At 48.1% G+C, this 18,057-nt stretch overlaps 1 protein-coding gene across 1 annotated transcript in view; it reads left to right on the plus strand.

The window, feature by feature from the left end:
* The window catches only part of PFDN1 (prefoldin subunit 1), a 28,641-nt gene extending 10,813 nt beyond the window's left edge, over positions 1 to 17,828 (plus strand). Inside the window, exons 3-4 of the mRNA XM_048960339.1 lie at positions 2,759 to 2,843; positions 17,635 to 17,828. Of these exons, the coding sequence (XP_048816296.1) occupies positions 2,759 to 2,843; positions 17,635 to 17,718 (169 nt within the window). The 3' untranslated portion in view covers positions 17,719 to 17,828. The remainder of the gene's footprint in view (positions 1 to 2,758; positions 2,844 to 17,634) is intronic.
* The last annotated feature ends 229 nt before the right edge of the window (positions 17,829 to 18,057 follow it).

Here is an 18,057-nt window from a genome sequence, read left to right on the forward strand (position 1 = left end):
GAATCAGTATTTCACATTCGATAGCATAGGTATCGTGTTTGACAGGCCTGCTGGTGTGTGCTGTGAAGTGTCTGTATGTAAGCAAGAAGAGCTTAATTTCTGCAGGACCCAGCTGGCTGCAGCTGGCTGCAAGAGTTGTGCTAGTTGTCTTCTGTGGAATGCCCGTACTTAAAAGTTTGTGCCCGAGGTGTGAGTGTGGTGTGAGTGTGGAGCCTCTTTGTTGGGCCAGGCAGTTGGTTTGTGCAGGAAGTCTTTCAGTGATGTAGCTCACTTTATTACATGTGCCCTGTGGCACTTCTTACCTACTGAACAGAAATTCCGTGCTATTTCAGTTGCTTCTTAGGCCGTGTTACTTCCTAAAGTAAAAACTCTGGCTGAGGTGTTTGTGAGGTGTGTATCCCAAGCTTAAAGCTTTTCAGTCTTTACTACTTTGAAAAGTGAAGCCATAGACTTAAATGTTTAATTGTGGATATGGCTTTGCAGCTTCAGCTTTGAGAATGTGGCCTTGGACAGATGTGGGGCAATACCTGTGAGCATTATTTTGAGGGCTTGATGACCTTGTGGCAGGAATTCTGAGGGCACACCTTGCAGCTTTGCTTTTTTCACTAATGACAGCTTCTGCAGGAATGAAGCACAATGTTGTCTTCATCCCAGAACACATGGGGGATGTGAAATCTCATATTGCTTTCCACGTTTCTTTTATCCAGTATGCAGGTGCAGTGTAGGAGCATCATCGATGTGATAATGCAGGTGATTATTCTGAAAGCATCTCCCATCTGCCTGGCTGCAGGGTTTGCATCTAACAGGAGGGTGGTTGTGGATGGGACTTTCATAGGGCTGAGCAAGATCCTCATGTTCTGTCTGCAGGGTGGTGTGTGCTGGGAGCTGGAAATGCGATCACTGCCTGAAATGGGGAGCTGAGGGGGGAGAGACATGAGTGTGCTGTGTTGTGAAGAGTAGGGATGAGTATGACAGCCAAGATGACTCTAGTAGAGAGACTGGAAAAGAATGAAGAAAGATTTGAGAAAACTCTGAAGTAGAAGACCTAGCAGAAATTCCTGTAGAAAAGACAAGGTGGAGTCGAACAAGGGAGAGGAAGAAGAGGAGGAGGAAGTGGTTGCTAAGCACAGCTAATAGCAGCACTGAGGAGTTTTAATTTACAGTCTGCTGTAATTAACCACAGTTCCATTCCAATGCATTTCAGGAATGGATGTGGCACGTAGTTTTCCTTTCGGCTGTTGTGTTGCTGGTGCAGAGTAGGCTGAATTTCCAGCCAAGCAGAGTGGATTCCATTTATGCCCAAAGAACATCTTGCAGGCCCTGAGCAAACCTGTTAATAATATCGTTTGTCATTGGAGGTGGCACTCCACTGATTGCAGGCTTCGTTGCAGTAGGCGAGGAATGCATTCTGATTCTGCACTGTCTGAAGCTGTTCACGGTAACTGTCCAAGCGCTTGCTCCTGTCACCTGGCAGCATGCGTTGTCCCAGACGCTCTGTAGTGCTGGGGCAGACCTTGACCTCATTGGTATGACCCACGGAGACTCCTTCTAAATCCCCAGGGGACTTTCTAAGTAGGGAAGGGGCTGATCTGTGTCTTGTGCGTTCCTTGTGTCTGGAAGCATGAGAGGCAGCTATGAAAAGGTTCCTAACATTCGTCTGAGCTCAGTTGTTCTTTACTTCTTTGTGGGATTCCAGCACCACGTGCTTGTGAGATGCTTTGGTTGGTGTTGATTCTTCAGAGCAGGTTGGTGGCTTTTACAGAACACCGAGGTTTTATAGAGGCATCTTTCAAAGCCCTTGTGCAATTAAAAAAACCCAAATAAACAGAACAATGGAAACCAGTGGCTGCAATTTCAGTTAAACAACAGTTTCCTACCCTGTTTAAAAAAAAAAAAAAAAAAAAAACTCTGAACTTAAAAAGCGAGGGAATTTGGCGTGCAGTGAGGGTGCGTGTTAAAGCCAAGCCCTGAGCAGCAGGAGTTGTGAAAGCTTAAAGGCAGGTGGATGTGGCTCTCTGTGTCCTCTGGAAGCACTTGGCCTTCCAGTGTAGTGTGCACATTGCCTCTGTTTCTATGGTTCAGGTTTGCTTAGCTTACAGTGATGTGTGACTTTTAACCATTGAAAGAATCCTCCTTGAGTACATTTCCATACTATTATGCTGTCATTGCTGAAGATCTCTTTGAATGTTATTTGATAAGAAGAACTTCCCTTGCTAGGTGTGTTCCAGAACTGCTTTTGGAACTTCCAGGACACTGAATGTAGAGGGCAACCTGTGAGCATTTATTTTCTTCCTGCAAAGTAATGGGTGAAATAGTAAGCAAACCTGGGCGGGCAGCCTGGTGACATGGCAGTTCTGCTGTTGTGCTGTTTGCCGCCCGCCTTAGTATTTCAGTGGCTTCCTGTATGTATTTTTTTGAATGTTAAGATAGATCGAAAGGTGGAAGATTGGTAAGCATTTCAGAGTTGATGAACAGAAAGAAAGTGTGGAGTCTTTAACAGTGGAAATTTTTATTTGAAGGCATTAAATAACAATGAATTTTTAGTAGCGGGTAGCAAGTGTTTTCCAGCTGATTTTTCTGAGCCTCTTGGGCAATCCATCATGGTTTGTTCTTCTGTCTCTGACTAGAACATGGATGAAAATGAGTATTTCTCAGAGGTCATTGCAGTTTAACTTGGTGTGCAGCTAAGTGTACAATGCCTAGATTATTTTTTTTTTAAAGCAAAATCCAACAGATTTTGTCTCTTTTTTGCTTGTAGGTTTATTCTTCAGTCCAAAGGAGTCATTCATAATCAGCTTTTAGAGAAGCAGAGAATAGCAGAAGAGAAAATTAAGGAATTAGAGGTAAGTTTTTGGCCTGTAAAGGTGATGAAAATGTTGAAGGTCAACAAGGTACTGTTTGTTACGTCCCTTATTTTTATGTGATACGTTCTCAAGGATTGTAACTGCAGGGGAGCATGAGGGCTGTTGCAAGTAACCTAAAAGTAATTTGTGTGCGTTGGATTTTTGCTAGGTCTACAAGCTTCATGAATGTTAAGAAAGCAGGTAGGGACTAATTGTTCTCTCTGTGTCCTGATATGAAAACTGGATGTGAGGGGTTCAATTTAAATTAGTAGGAGCTAGCTTTAAAAATATTTAGAGGATGTTTAGAGATTACTTGCAGCAGATAAATGATGGGAAGCTCTTTGCTCTGAGTATTAAAAGTTTATGTTGGGACAGGATAATTGCACAAATTCAAGGAAGAGAAATCCATTGAGCATTTCCAAATATGTAAAAATTGCATTCTATTCAGGAAGCCTGTGAGCTAAAAATGTCTGGAGTCTGGGAAAGTATTAGGAGGAAGTACCACATACGCTTACCCTGTTCTTAAACTCTGCCCAAGACATTTACTTATGGCTGATGTTGAAGGCTGGATCCTAGAGAGGATGGACTGTAATGATGTAATCAGAGTACTCCTGTGTTCTTATGGAGGGAGTGCTTATTGAGGCAGAGAAGAATGCCTGAGGCACATAAAGTAGTGTCCATGCAAGTTCCAGCTGTTTGAACAAGCTATCATCTGAATCTTAAGTATCTTCTAGTGGCCCCATGAACACTTTACAGTTCTTTGGAGAAGGTGTTTAGACTTATTGGACTTCTTCCAAGGCCGTTAGTATTTTTGTTCTTAATGCTCCTGAAATAGAATTAATACATAACCGTTTTCCTTAGCTTTTGGAAATGACAACAAGGAAAGGTTGAATTTCATCAAGCTGCTTGTCAAATCTGTTAATGTTTTGGAGAAGGTGAGTGTGCAGACCAGGGAAGTAGGGACAAGCAGCAATAGGAAGTAGGTGCTCAGACAGGACTGTGCAGTCTCTATTGTTTCCTACTTACACTACAGCAAAAGTCAAGTTGTGTTTTTTTAATTTGTTCTTGAAACACATTTTGCCATGGGAACTTGCAGGTTGTGTTACCTGCCATGTTTTCTGTATCAAGTAATAAGGGGTTTTCTGTATCTGGCCACCAGAACCTTTTCTATGCAGGGAAAGTAAGTACTTCACAGATAGGCTGTATATGCCACCCAGTATTCATGCAGACAGGGCGCAGTCGTTTTTATGCTTACGTGGTTATATGTGATTGTATCCTGGCTATTCTGGGACCATCCCTGAAAACAGTGGCCTTGAGCAAAACCAGCGCTGTCACTGAAGTTACAGAACTTCATTGCAGTCTGCCTGCATTTGGAACTGATTGAGTGTGTTTGACAGTTTTGGCCACTGTAACCTTCAGCTGTGCATCTCAGTTTCTTCCTGTTCCTGATGGAGAATAATCTTACCTCCTGAACTTTTAGATCGCTGACTTCAGCGGAATGGATGGAATTCACCCCCCCCCCCCCCCAGATTATAACCTTTGCCATTCTTGCCCCTCAGCCTTGGAGGTGGTTGCTTCACAGATGTGTTTTTACTGTTTTGTAGCTCCATGTTGCCTCAGGTCTCTGGTTATGGCCACTGAATTGCAGTTCCCAGCAATTGTCTCAAAAGGTTGTAAGAGTGGGGAGGTTATTGCCATGTAGATTGTTTTTCTATTCAACTATAGAAAGTAAGGTTCAGATTGCTGAAACATTTGACAGTTTCTTTTAAATGAACATTCAAGTCTACCTTTTAACTGGTTTCCAGATGTCTGGCAGTTTTGTGTGAATAATATTCCTTGGACTTGGGATTCCCTAAGGAAGAGATTGACAGTCGCTGAAAAGTAAGATTTCAAGGGAAATACCTGAGTCCACTTATCACAGGAGTAGAGGATTTTGCTCTTCCGAAAACAAGTTGTGACAGGAGAAAAGAATGTGAAACTTTGTGACCTTGTGCTCCCACTACATGGTTGTAAAATAAATGTAAGACCAAGATAACCAGGTTAAAATATCCCTTCATCAGTTGTTCAAACTGGACAAAAAAAATTAAAGCTATTTTTCACATTAACTACCTTATTTTTCATTATACGTAATACCTTACTACACTTTGCACAGTTGAATTAAGCTGGCCGGAGTAACCCTCTGGTATCCATGCAGTGTGACTCACCTGGTTGCTCTCACAGCATGAGCTGGAGGCAATTGCATGGTGCAGTTACAGAGCTGTTGCCAGGGTACTGTGAAATGTGCATTTTTGATATGAACCTGAATTTCAGAAATGGTGTCACTGGTAGCTCAGTCCAATTCTAGAAGAGTGCAGCATAAAGTTTGGGTTCACAGCTGAACTCTTCTCAGCAGTATAGCAAGGAGAACTCCTGGCAGTTTGTGAAAATGTGGGCTTTTGTCTGCTTTGGAGGTGTGAGCTGGGTTTCCTGATACTCACAGTTGTTAAAATGAACTTTGAAAGCAGGAAGGGGTTTTGCCTCTTCTTTCAGAGGTTTGTTTCTCTCTCCTCTTTCCTTTACTCCCCTCTGTTGTGTTTGCCTGTTGTTGAAGACCTGCCTTGTTTCTTTTATGTCAGCACCAGGAGTGGGCTGTGACACTGCTAGCCTGGTTGTCCCTGCTGCTCACCTCACAGCAGGGCAGTGAGGACGGCCAGGGCCGGCTCTGTACAGAGCTGTGAAAGCAAAGCTTTGCTGGAATATGCACTGCATGTCCTCTGTGAGTGGAGCTATGTGAGCATGGCTCTGAAAACCCAAAAGGGTGTAGATATGTACAGACAAACAAAGGGGCAGACATAGTCTGTCAGTCAGCACACAAAATAGTTTTATCCTTCTTTTAAGGGAGGAATGTATATATGCGCGTGTTTAGCAAACTTAACTTCACACTCTGTGTATAATCCTTTGGAATCCAAAGGGACTGTCTAGGCTTGTTTACAAAATGCACGTTTGGTTACAGGCTGGGCCAGTGAAGCTTACCAAAGCCTTCTTGGCACTTACAGAGGCTGAGTGTATGAGTCCATGCCATCACATGGGAAGCTTCCTGCATAAGCGTAGCTATTGGATTTTTCCAGTCCTGATAATATCAAAATTCTTCTTGTGTTTCACAGTGCAAAGGGTATGTGTAAATCTATTTTGAAAGCATTCTAAAGGGATGAGCACTGACTCTTTTTAGCTCAGCAATGTTTGTGCAGTATTAAGAGAAAAACCAAGTAATGTTTTTCTTCCCTTGTTTTTAAGGAAACATGATATGTGAGGGGTGGAACAATGCTTTGTTTCAGGAAATGTTATCCGTTTCCATTGTAGAGCTAGATGGATTCTGTTTTTAAATGTGGCATTTTAAAAAGAACAAACTCTGATATTACAAAGACATGGAAAATTGATTCTTCGTTAGGGGTGGAGAAAGTGATTATTGCCGTGTGTTTTCTCTGATAATATCTGATAATCCCTCTCTCTCCTGCTATATTCAGCATGTTTAGTTGTCAGGCGTTGTCAGACTAAATTTCTAAAAATAACAAATAAGGGGGAGGCTGTGCTGGGCCACGCTGTTGACTGTGCCACTGAATTTAGCTCCTTCTTGCAAAGGGCAACCTGCAGCTTTCTTGGGGAATTGGATTTGGTTTTAAGCTCTGCCTGGGGCACCGCTGCATGCCCATATCCCATGCAATTCTTTATGCACTTCTATGGAGTCTGAATGTTTAATGCTGTAGGGTAGGTTGGTTTCTTCTCTTTCTGTCTGAAGTTGAAAATAATATGAGGGAACGCATACACAAGTGCTAGGGACCTCAAAAAGAATTTCTAAGTGTCCAGTTGTCCCATCCCATGCAGAAAGTCTCTTAACCTTTGTTCATGATTGGAAAAAAACTGCCTCTTGTTTAAAGACTGGTCAGGTTTGGCAGGACTGCATCGTGCTGAAGCTAAGATGCCACTGAACTGTGGTACTTTGAGGTGCTTGGATGTCAGATGTAGCGGTGGGTCTTCCCTGGTTTGCCTGCACACACACCTGCTTGCACTCCGGCTGTCCGTTCTGTGATGCTTTCTGGGGCTTTGGAGTGGCCTCACTGCACTGGTGTGATGGCTGCACCCCTGTTCTTGCTGAGCAAGCAGGGTGTCTGCTGGCTGCCACAGCATGGTTTTCCTTCCCTGGGGCAGCTAAGGCTGAAGTGGGTGAGGTGTGTCTGGGGAGCAGTGCCAGAGTCTCAGAGCTGGTGCTTTGTACTCTCAGTGTAGGCATGGCCTGCTCTGTAGCAGCTCTCTGGACAGTCCTTTGGTTTTTGTGCTGAAACTGTCCATGTGGAGGCCAATTCAGAGGGTAGCTTTAATGATGTGCAAACAAATTTCTTGAGATGTGTGGGATGTCCTGCAGACCGTTGGCGACCACCAGAAGGTAACAGTTTTTTGGCCGATTTCTTCCTGAGATTTGCAGCACAGGAGCTCTCATCCTATAGTTGGAGTGGATAGGCCAGCGCCCAGGAATGTGTGGTGTGCTTCTTAAATAAACAGGGGAAAATAAAGAGTGCTTGTATTTGGCTTGTAGGGGGAAAGCTTCAAGAATAGCCCTCTATGATTTAGCCTAGAGCAGATTTTGCTTTGGAAGAGTGTGTTTTTCTCTATTGCATTGCTGGCATATATCCATGTGCTCATGATGTGATTTAAATGTGTTGTCACGGCAGCCCCTAGCTTCTAAGGACAGCCCTAAGTACGCATATAGAAGATGTCAGACCCTGGCTTGGTCTCAGTCTTTTTGGCATTATGGCCTCATCTCCTCCAAGGAAAGCTGCCATGCTTCTGTCCTTGTTGCTCATCCAGCAGCCTGAATTATGCTTGGGAGCTTCATAGCTCTCCCTGGCCATGAAAAGGCCTTGGGTCCAGGATGAAAGCTTCCAGAGGTAGCTTGTTATCAGCATGGGGGCATCCACAGCTGCTCCCATAGGAAAGCAGAGCACAGGCAGAGCTGTTGGCATGCGTCTGTTTTCCACCAGCAGGCTTGTTGTGAAGAAAGCAGTACTGAAGCTCATTTGTTTTTTTCCTGTAGGCTGTCTTATAGCGGAGAAGAATTTTTCTTCTCCTTTGAAAAGGGAAATAACCTGAACAATGAACAAAACAAACCTTAAATGTATTATAATGATGAAAAGGTTGAGAGTGTTGGAGCTAATGCTCTTGGGACAGAACCTTCTTAATGGAGAAGTCCTCTGACGCTGGACTGGTGCCATACAAATTTAAGGTAAATATTGGGTATGGGAAATGCTGCTCTAGTTCTTTCTGTCTCTTGGATTGACTCTGCTGGTGGGAGCCCAAGCAGCATGCTTACCCCTTGCTTCCAGGGCTCTGGATGGATCTGATGACTTCTTTCTTTAAAGCCTCACAGCCCATCTTAAAGATTGCTTGTGAAAAGTGAAGAAGGCAGTAAGTGGGTTTCTTTCTTATAGCCTACCTTACGTGTATTTTGTGCTGTTTTCCTTCTATCCAGATCACATAATTTCACTCTCAGGTAAATGAAAGTTGGTTGTGTGCAGTTCGTGTCCTGTAGCTTTACAAGGGAACAAATACTCTTCATTAATTGTAAGGAAGAAGTTGTATTTTTTTTATACTGGTCCACATCCCTATGCTAGATTTGTTAGATAAAGGTAGATATGTGCTCTGCTCTGAAACTTGCTTAACAAGTTGGTCATATATTAAGTAGTGCAGAAGTCACCAGTTGCAAAATGCCAAGTTGTAACCTCACAGATGGAGGAGAAGGAAAATAATCACATTTAAAGGGAATCCCCGGCTCTCAGAAAGGATCTTCCACCAGTTCAGATGCAGAATGGCTTATGAAACTCCTCTTCCTGTTTTTTGTGAAACGTGATTGTAGGTGATTCTCATTTGGGTAGAACGACCTGAATTTAAAGCGTCATGTGTATGATGCACACAGGGCTGGAGTTTTCATTTGCAGCAGTCGTTCACAGCACAGTTTTCAACCTTCCCAAATTTTGCAAGGAACGAGTTAATTAGTAATCGTGTTACTCTTCGTTGCGCGACGTTACTGCAAAGTAAGCACGCAAACTAGATGAAAGGGCAAAGGCCTCACGAAGGGGGAACCAGGATTTGGCAGCTTTTTTTTTCTCCCTGCTATTCCTGCCTTTATTTTTTGTTGGATAATCGTAGATTATAAAGGCAAGATAATAATTAATATGTATGTTGATTGCTTCCTTTAATACCCTTCAGAACTTTGTTACAGAGACACTTTCAAAATAAGTTTTATCCCAGAACTTACTTTGGGCTTTTTCGTTTTGATCTGACACACAACTCTAATGGAAAAAGCTTTTCACAGCACACTGTGCCAGTGCTTTGGCATTCCTTTGTCAGTCAGGGGAAAGTGAAGAACATTATGCGCTAATAGAAAGCACTTCTTCCTCTGTCTAAATGGTTTTGTCCATCCAGGAGCATGCGTTTTGTCATCAGGATCTGAAAATGTTGCTTGTTTCCTTTGCTTAGCATTGAGCTGCTCTTACGTTATGTTACATTACATTGAAATCATTTGAACACCAAACTGATAGATAAGTCTTTCTTTGTCATTTTAAACCAGGGTCTGATTCATTGTCAAAGCTCTTCTTTGTACTTAGGGCTGTGGAAATAACCAAAGCAATGAGCGGAGCTGGATGTGGGTCCCTCTCCAAATTCCTCCTTGCATGAGTAATAGTTAGTCACAAACCCAGCGCCGCTGTGCCTGCCTGAGTCACCCGGCCCCGAGCGGTCGGTCCTTGCTGCCCTTTGTGCCTGGTGATTCCAGGGCTCTGGGCAGGGGGATTACACGTACCTGCCGCCCCCATCTCCTCTGTCTCGCCCGGGGAGAACAGGAAGCGATTATTTGGAAAGCGTGCTGCTGCGTGTGGGAGGCCTGACCCAGCCCTGAGTCAGCTTTGTGGAGCCACACCTTGCTCACCAGGTATGCGGGAGGCTGTAATGACTTCCTGCTGGCCCTGTGCTGCGTCGGGTCGCTGCACTGCTCTGCCCAAAGCACGCTCCTGGGGAGACGTGGCCATGTTCTCCCTTCTGCCTGTGAGCCCACGGGCATTGGCTGGGGGAGTGCTGGCTAGTCAGGCATTCATTTCTTCCGGTTGCTGACTTTCTGGGTCTTCTACCTTTACAGAAGTAGTTTTTCTTCAAAAATAGCCTCCTCTGGCCTGAACTGTATGAGCAAAATGGAGATGTGGTTTGGCTTGTACAACAGCCGTGGTGCTAGCAGGTGCTCTGATCTGCCACGCTGGCTCTGCAGGAATGTAGAAACTGAAGCACTGAGCGAAGGAACTTACCATGTTTTGCAAGAGGCACATTTCCTCCCAGGCAGAATGTGGGGATTTCAGCTCCGCGGTGAGTTTCCTCCCCAGTTCTCTGTATATGACATGACTGCTGTCATGAGGCTGCCAGCAGTGGGGTATCGGGCTTGGAGCAACGTGTCTGAGAGATGTCCTCTAGAAGGGTGATTTTTCCAAGAAGGAGTATTCCAATAGGAGTCTGCACTGCAAATATATTTCTGCTGCCACCTACTGAAATGTTCCCATCAGCTTTCCCTGCTAGCCACCTCTGGGGTAGGGTGCACAAGTTCAGTGGAGCAATCCGTCATTTCCTGATCACAGAAAGCACCTGTCTCCACCTCTAATTAATGTGCTGCCATGTGGCTGACATGACAGTTATGTGTGGCATGCCTGGGCTCTGTTGCAGAGGGTCCTTGCAGTTGTTCCCCTGCCTGTTACCTTGCCCCTTCTCTTGGAGACCTGCCTCCCTTGGTACCACACTGGGAAACAGTGAATACTTTCTCAGGGCACGTGCGCCTCAAAGCACTGCAGAGATGATGTTGGAAGCCCTGCTGGCAGTGCAGTAGGTAGGACTTGCTCGGGATGGGGGCAGGTTTGTACCAGCATTTCTTAAGCTGAGCAGTGGGCCCAGGTGAACCTCACAAAGCTCAACAAAGCCAAGTGCACAATCTACACCTTGGTGCCAGCAACCTTTGCTATCAGTACAAGTTGGGGGACAAAAGGATACAGCACAGCCCTGCTAAGAAGGACTTTGGGTTACTGCCGGATGGCGGCTGGACATGAGCCACCACTGTGCCCTTGCAACCATAGCCTGGGTGCACCCAAAGTGGCAGCCAATAGGACGAGGGAGAGGATCTTCTCCTCTGCTCTCTGCTGTGAGACCTCACCTGGAGTGCTGCATCGGGACAGGGAGTGTTCAGCACAGGAGAGACATGGAGCTGTTGGAGCACATCCAGAGGATGGCCCAAAAATGCTCCCAGGGATGGAGCACCTCCCTGTGAGGATGGGCTGAGAGAGCTGGGGCTGTGCGGATGGAGAAGGGAAGGTGAAAGTGGACTTCTGGTATCTGAAGGGGCTGTAAGAAGGAAGGGGACAGACTCCTTAGCAAGGACTGCTGTGGCAAGATGAGGGAAATGGTTTCAAACTAAAAGAGGGGAGACTTAGATTAGATATAAGGAAACAGTTTTTTATACTGAGGGCGGTGAGGCACTGGCACGGGGTGCGCAGAGAGGTGGCGGTGCCCCGTCCCTGCAGGCAGCCAAGGTCTGGCTGGATGGGCTGCGAGCACTGATGGGCTGCGGGTGTCCCTGTGCTCTGCAAGGGCTTGGATTGGATGGCCTTCGGGGGTCCCTTCCAACACAAACATGTCTATGATTCTTGATCTCCTTCCTAATAGGTGGACTGTGCTGCCTCTCTCTAGTTCAGGCTTGAAAGTGATTGAGTTTCCCCATTGCCTTGTGGAAAGAGTAAGTGAGGGAAAACCCAAGGACATGAATCATTGCTTCTCCTCCTTGGTGGGTGGCATCATCATGCTGCTGTCAGTGGCTGTCGTCAGGAACCAGCTGTGGTCCTTTCCTATTGCAGTTCACTCTTAAGCAAACTACAGGCAACTTCCTGAGAGCAATAACCCTGCTGCGTGGAAAGTCTGAAGTGCATCTAAATATTTGGTGGTTGCTGTGTCATTCCCAGTGTCAGTATGCCACACCATTCTCCACGGTGAGGCCGCGGGGCATGGGGCTGTCCTCTGTGCTGCCCATGGGCTCTTTGTGTCTCTGCTGCAGAATGGCTGAGTGTTGTTCAGGAGATCCTCCTTATCATGGAGTTTCAAGTGGAAATCTCATTGGGCACAGCGCATCTCTTGAGCACAGTGAGACCCTGGGCAGGAGAGCTGTGTGCTGTGGCCTGACCCCACAACAGCCCTGTTCCTCTGGAGAAGGGCTCTCTGCAGCTGAGGGTGCATTCCCTGCTCTATCATAGGATCTGCTTATCACTTTCCCAAAGAGTGTGCACACGGAGACTGCAAGGAATGCAGAAAATGACCTGATTTAACTTTAGGGATAGTGAAACTAAGCTAGCACGTTTATTGAGACTGTCACAAGATGAGTTATATCAGGGCACCTATTTGAGGCACTGCATCATGCCTGAAGACTCCAGGGCATTCTTCCGCAGCAGTCTTCTTCTGTGTGTGGTAGGGGTGTGCCAGGGAGGGCTCTGGTAGGGACCTGAGCGTGTACCATCCTCACACGTTGGGAGGTGTAGGAAAGGAGTGTTTAAAAAAAAAAAAAAAAAAAACACACACAAGAATACAATGTGAGATTGCACATCCACAGAGCCATGTGTGTTGGAAAAGGCCACCCCCTAAAGTGGGCTCCTGACAGGGGGTTATACAGGAAAGCATCCAGTGGGTTCCGAGTATCTCCAGAGAAGGAGACTCCATCACTGTTCTGGGCAGCCTGTCCCAGTGCTCTGTTGCTCTCAAAGAAGTTCTGTTGGTCACCAGAGCACTGGGTCCTTCTGTGCAGAGCTCCTCTGCAACAGCTTGGCCCCTAGCCTGTGCTGATGCATGCACTTATTCCCCCCGCAGGTGTAGGGCCATACTTGCCTTTCGTGAACCTCATAATTTTTCTCCCCACTCAGCTCTCAGCCCATCCAGATCTCACTGCAAAGCAGCATAGCCTTCTGGTGTGTCACCCACTGCTCTGAGCTTTGAATTGTCCAATATCATTCCATTGCTAGATTCTTCAATTTGCTGGAGATGTTTTTATTTGAGTTTAGTCACCTCATACTTCTGGTTGCAGGCCACTAATTTACAAGCTGAGGTAAGGAGACAGAAGTAAAATTTGAAGAGCAAAAAAAGCAGAAATTGAATGATAAGCTGCTGTTTGAAAAAGGGTAGCACCTGTGAGTTCTAGGCATAGTGCAGTCCAAATAAATACTAGCTGCTGTCCTTTGGTTTCTTGCTGAGCACAGCAGTGCTGTGCTGTCTGTTGGAGCTGAGCATCCTGGCCCCAAACTCCTGCGTGGAGCTGACAGCCCTGGGCAGCACTCCGAAGGCAGCTATGCCCCGAACATGGTGCTGTATGAATATGGTGCTTTGATCATCTGAATCTGATCCACAAGGAGCTGATGAATGTTTTTTTTCTTGCTGTGGAATCTGTGGATGCTGGCTCTTTAATGTGACAGGAATGCGCAGTCTGGATGTGTCATCGTGGACAAAGCCTGGCTGCTGCTCTCAGCGTGATGCAATAGCGGCGGAGGTGGGAGGTTTATGCAGTGTCAGGAGGTCGCTGCCTACATCTGCTAACCACAGTGGCCGTTTCTCAGGGCTGTGACCTGCAGGTGTATTTGCCCTAAATCCAGAATTTCCGCAGCAGCCGCTGAGAGCACATAGCGTGGAGCTGAACAGGGAGCAGACTGGGAGGTTACCTGCAACAGGGAGCAAAGTTGAAGCTTTGGGGTACTTTTGAAGTACTTGGGGCATTGCTTTCATTGTGTGCACAAGCACCTGGGCACAGACCTGCCCCTGTGGTGCAGAGTGGAGCCTTGAAGGGTTCTATCTTCTCCAACCCCCAGCTGAGGCTGGGCATTCTGGTGCTCCGGGCACTGGATGCATTGTGCCAGGTTGGCATGTGCCATTCCTACCCCTTGCCCCATACACAGGGTCTAGGAGGGCTGCAGGAGTGCCTTGAGATGGGGAAGGGTCCCAAGAACTGGAGGGTTGGGGTGAGCAGGGCCTGGGGGCAGCCCAGGAGAGCCCCAGCATGGCTACAGGGGCACTGAGAGGTGCAGGGAGGACTGACCCTGCGAACAGCTTCACGAGCAGGAGGGATGTTGCTATCTGGAGAGCAGGTCTTGGCTGTGGGTTTTGACCCTCTTTCTTGGTGCCAGGGAGCTGTTAGTGGTTCCAGAAGGCAATTTAAGTGAAAATATTTTTTAGGGCTAGCTTTTGGAGACGACATGAAGTCTGTGGTTTGCTTTGCTGCCAGTTTCCTGGTTGGGAAGGAGAACTTTTTGGCTATAGAATTAGTGTAAAGAAATCATGAAACTGCACACTTGGAAGCATTAACTGCACTGGCTTTCTCCAACTCTGCTTTCTATCAACTGCTATCCACATAGCCTGGGCCTTGCTAGCTGCAGTGGCAGCAGTGGCTGTCTTGCATGTTCCAGCGGGGGTGGCAGTGCCCTTCTGTGCAGGGGAGCAGCTGAGTGGGAGGGGTTGAAGTGGCTGTCTCTGCAAGGGGTGGCTGAGGTGGAATCTGATGGGTGACAGCCTGAGGGTGAGGGTGCAGGAGTTTGTCCTGTTCAGGAGCAAGGCAGCTGGTTGGATTTCAGTATGCGTATTGAGGATGCTGCCCTCTTGGAAATTTGTTGCTGCAAATCCTGTTATGTCTCTGAGTGCATTCAGTCGCCTTCTGGGCTGCCTCCTGCTCCTCCTGCAGTGAAGGCTTCTTCTGAGGCTGTAGTCTCAGAAGTGTGTGAGAGATGCTAGAAATGTTGATCACAGCAGCAAGACAGTGTTTTGAATCTTTGGGAGTGGAGAGCAGCTGACAGAAATCAGAGCTGGAGAAAGTGCTTCTAAAACGCCAGTGCGTTTAATGCCTCCAAGTGTGCAGTTCCATCATTCCTTTAATGCCAGGCAATATCAGATGCAGGAATTGCAGAGATGGAGGCTGGGAGGCCGCAGAGGGCGTTCCTTGCACAGCTAGTGGCTACTAGCAACCCAGCAGGGCCAGCCAGGCTGGAATGGGCTCAAGGATGACTTCAGAGCCTTGATGCCAGCCCCACATGGCGGCCTGGAAGGGTGGGGATGTGTCAGCCCCTCTGGCTCACAACACTGCTCCCCGGGAAAGAGCATCAGAGACGCTGAGTTTCCTGTCTAGACCCCAGTAATTGTGGTGAGATGGCAATTGGTACAAGTTCCTGCTCCCTCTCCTGTGGTTACCTAAGCAGAAGCCATGCTCCAGCTCCACAGGAAGGAACACTTTGCTTCTGCCATGCATCTTGGAAATACAAATCCTGGCCTGCTCAGGGCTGCCAGTGTCCCCAGCAGCACAGTGCTGTGTAAGGACCGCATGGGCACCGTCCTCATGGCAGCAGTGTGCCGAGCCTGGTCCCTGCCTGAGCCCCTTGTGCTTGAGAAGGAGGGGCTGGAGTTCCTGTCCCCAGATGTGAAGTCCCTCAGTGTCATGCAGAGCCGCATGAGAACAGCAGTGGCTGGGGACGTCCTGCCCTGCTTGTATATCAGCGCCAGCAAGGCATCCGCGCAGGGACCCACGCTGGGCCGCCTCCCAGCAGCTTCCTGAAAAGCAGCTCTTGTAGCAAGAGGCATCCCACGTGTCTGCGACCACAGCAGGGAGACAAGGAGCCCTTTACTGTATCCCCCAGCCCTAGCTGTTGTTAACAACCTTTACTGTTTAAATGAAAGTTCTTCAGTGTTTAGAAATGGGAGCAGAAGGGATGTCCTCACGGCATGGGAATTTCAAGCGGGTGTACAGAAGAGTTGCAGTGGGTCAGCTATGGGAGTGCGGATGGCAGCAGGACTGCACCGTGTGTGAATGGTTTTGCTTCTGTGTTACACACCCCAGCACCCAACATTCCCACAGTGTTTAGTTGAGACCATTGGCAGAGCACCCCCTTGGCCTTTTTTGTCACCCTTTGCTGCTGACAGTCACTGTCCCTTGGCACATGCCAAGCCCACCTGGCCTTCCACTAGCAGCTAGGTGCCATGAGCGCAGGCTGGCACCAGCTTCTGGTTTTACATCACCCACTTCCCACACCATACCTGAGCCCTGCTGCTGCCCTGCTCCAGTGAGGTGACACTGGTGGTGAATGCCCCTGACTGCCCCTCCTGTAGCTGGGCAGTGCTGGGAGCAGTGCAACTCTTCTTAGTGCTGGTGGAATTCGGAGGTCATTCACATCGTACCGGGTTCCTCTGCCTGTGGTTGGGAAGTGGTTCGATGGAGATGTGCCGTTGCAGCCCAGGGAGCAAACATGCCCCGGGTGCATCCAAACCAGTGTGGGCCAGCAGGAAGAGGGAGGGGATCTGCCCCTCTGCTCTGCACTATGAGACCTCACCTGGAGTGCTGCATCCAGTCCTGAGGGAGACCTCAGCACAGGAGAGGCATGGAGCTGTTGGAGCAGGTCCAGAGGAGGGATGGAGCACCTCCCTAGGAGGATAGGCTGAGAGAGCTGGGGCTGTGCAGATGGGGAAAAGAAGGCTCTGGGGGAGCTGAGAGCGGGCCTTTCAGTATCTGAAGGGGCTGTAAGAAGGAAGGGGGCAGACTCCTTAGCAGGGACTGCTGTGTTAGGACAAGGGGAAATGGTTTCAAACCAGAAGATTTAGACAGATATAAGGAACAAGTTCATTACAGTACAGGCAGGGAGGCACTGGCACAGGGTACCTAGAGAGGTGGCGGTGCCCCGTCCCTGCAAACAGCAAAGGTCAGACTGGATGGGCTGTGAACACTGATGGGGCTGTGCACTGCAGGGGATGAACTGCATGGCCTTTGGGGGTCCCTTCCAACACAAACGTTTCTGTGATGCCCCAGGCTGAGGCCCACCTCCTGTGGTGTTAAGGATCACCCTGCTGGCACCCTCCAGCACGGGGCTGCTCTGCGTTCATGGGGACAGCCCTTGACGCATGGGCAGGGCTGCCTCGGGAGCATGGCCCACAGCGGTTCCAGTGGGCTCTGCTGAAGCACCAGGCACTGGTGTGCCCTGCACCAGGGGCAGCTCTGGGACAGCATGGGGACAGAAATGCGTTCTGCAGGCCTGGCACCCATGAGAGACTGTTGTGTCTGTCGTTTGGAAACCCAGAGAAAATAGTCAGGAGAGCCAAGTGCAGATTTTCCAGTCACCTAGGAGAACCCAGACTAGCAGGAAAAAATGCTGCCTGTTGAATTCCTATCTTAGGATGCACAGCTTCGGTCTGCTTCCCTGCCAAGTCTGGGATAATGAGAGATGATTAAAGAAACACACACGTTCTATGGTGACAGCAGGGGATTTCTGAACACACAGCAGATAGAAAGGAGGGTCTGGTTTCTGAGGATGCCTAGCTGGGAAAGAACCTTCTTAACCTGAGTGTGAAGGGGTTTCAGTGGCACTGATGGCAGCACAAGTTGTGGTGCATAAATTAATCTCTGGATTCCAAACATGATGGGATCTCATTTCCTTTTCTTTATTGCTGCAGTTAATTTAGCAAACCCTTTGTAGCTCTGCTGTTGATGCAGCCCAGCAACTCTGAGGAGGTTTCAGAGGGAACAAAATTCCTGTCTATGTGACCACAGCCCAGCCAGAAAGGCAAAATGCTGGCACTTCCAGGATGCGTCTGGGAATGACTTCCCTCCTGGGGAAGCAGCATGTCCTGCACCCTCAGAAGTGCTGGGGCTCTGCTCTGGATGTGCTCACTGCTGCCGGTGCCAGGCCAGACATTAACTCTCCCCTGGGTTTCTGTCTTGCAGCAGAAGAAGTCCTACCTGGAGCGGAGCGTGAAGGAAGCAGAAGATAACATTAGGGAGATGCTGATGGCCCGGAGGGCGCAGTAGATGTGAGTTCCTGTTGGGCCACGGATGGACCTGTGCTGCTCTCTGGGTGATGCTGACAGCTCTGCTGTGATGGCTGTTACCTGGCAGATCTAATAAAACCCTGCTGCAAAGCCCGTGTTGGCTCACTGTGTCTGCCGGCTGCCTCTGTCATATGGCAGCTGCCTTCCTTGCTGAGCTTTGAGGAATAAAGGAGGGGCAGGACTTGGGGTGGGTGCCCTTGGGGACATCCTACTTTCCTTGCGCCCCCATTGGTGGACAGTGTGATCAAAGCAAGCTTGGACCAGTTGCCTCCCACTTCTCCCTACTCCTGGCTGCTGTTAATGGGATTTTTTCAGTGGT

The sequence above is a fragment of the Lagopus muta genome, chromosome 14, assembly GCF_023343835.1.
Source record: "Lagopus muta isolate bLagMut1 chromosome 14, bLagMut1 primary, whole genome shotgun sequence".
NCBI classification, from domain to species: Eukaryota; Metazoa; Chordata; class Aves; order Galliformes; family Phasianidae; genus Lagopus; species Lagopus muta.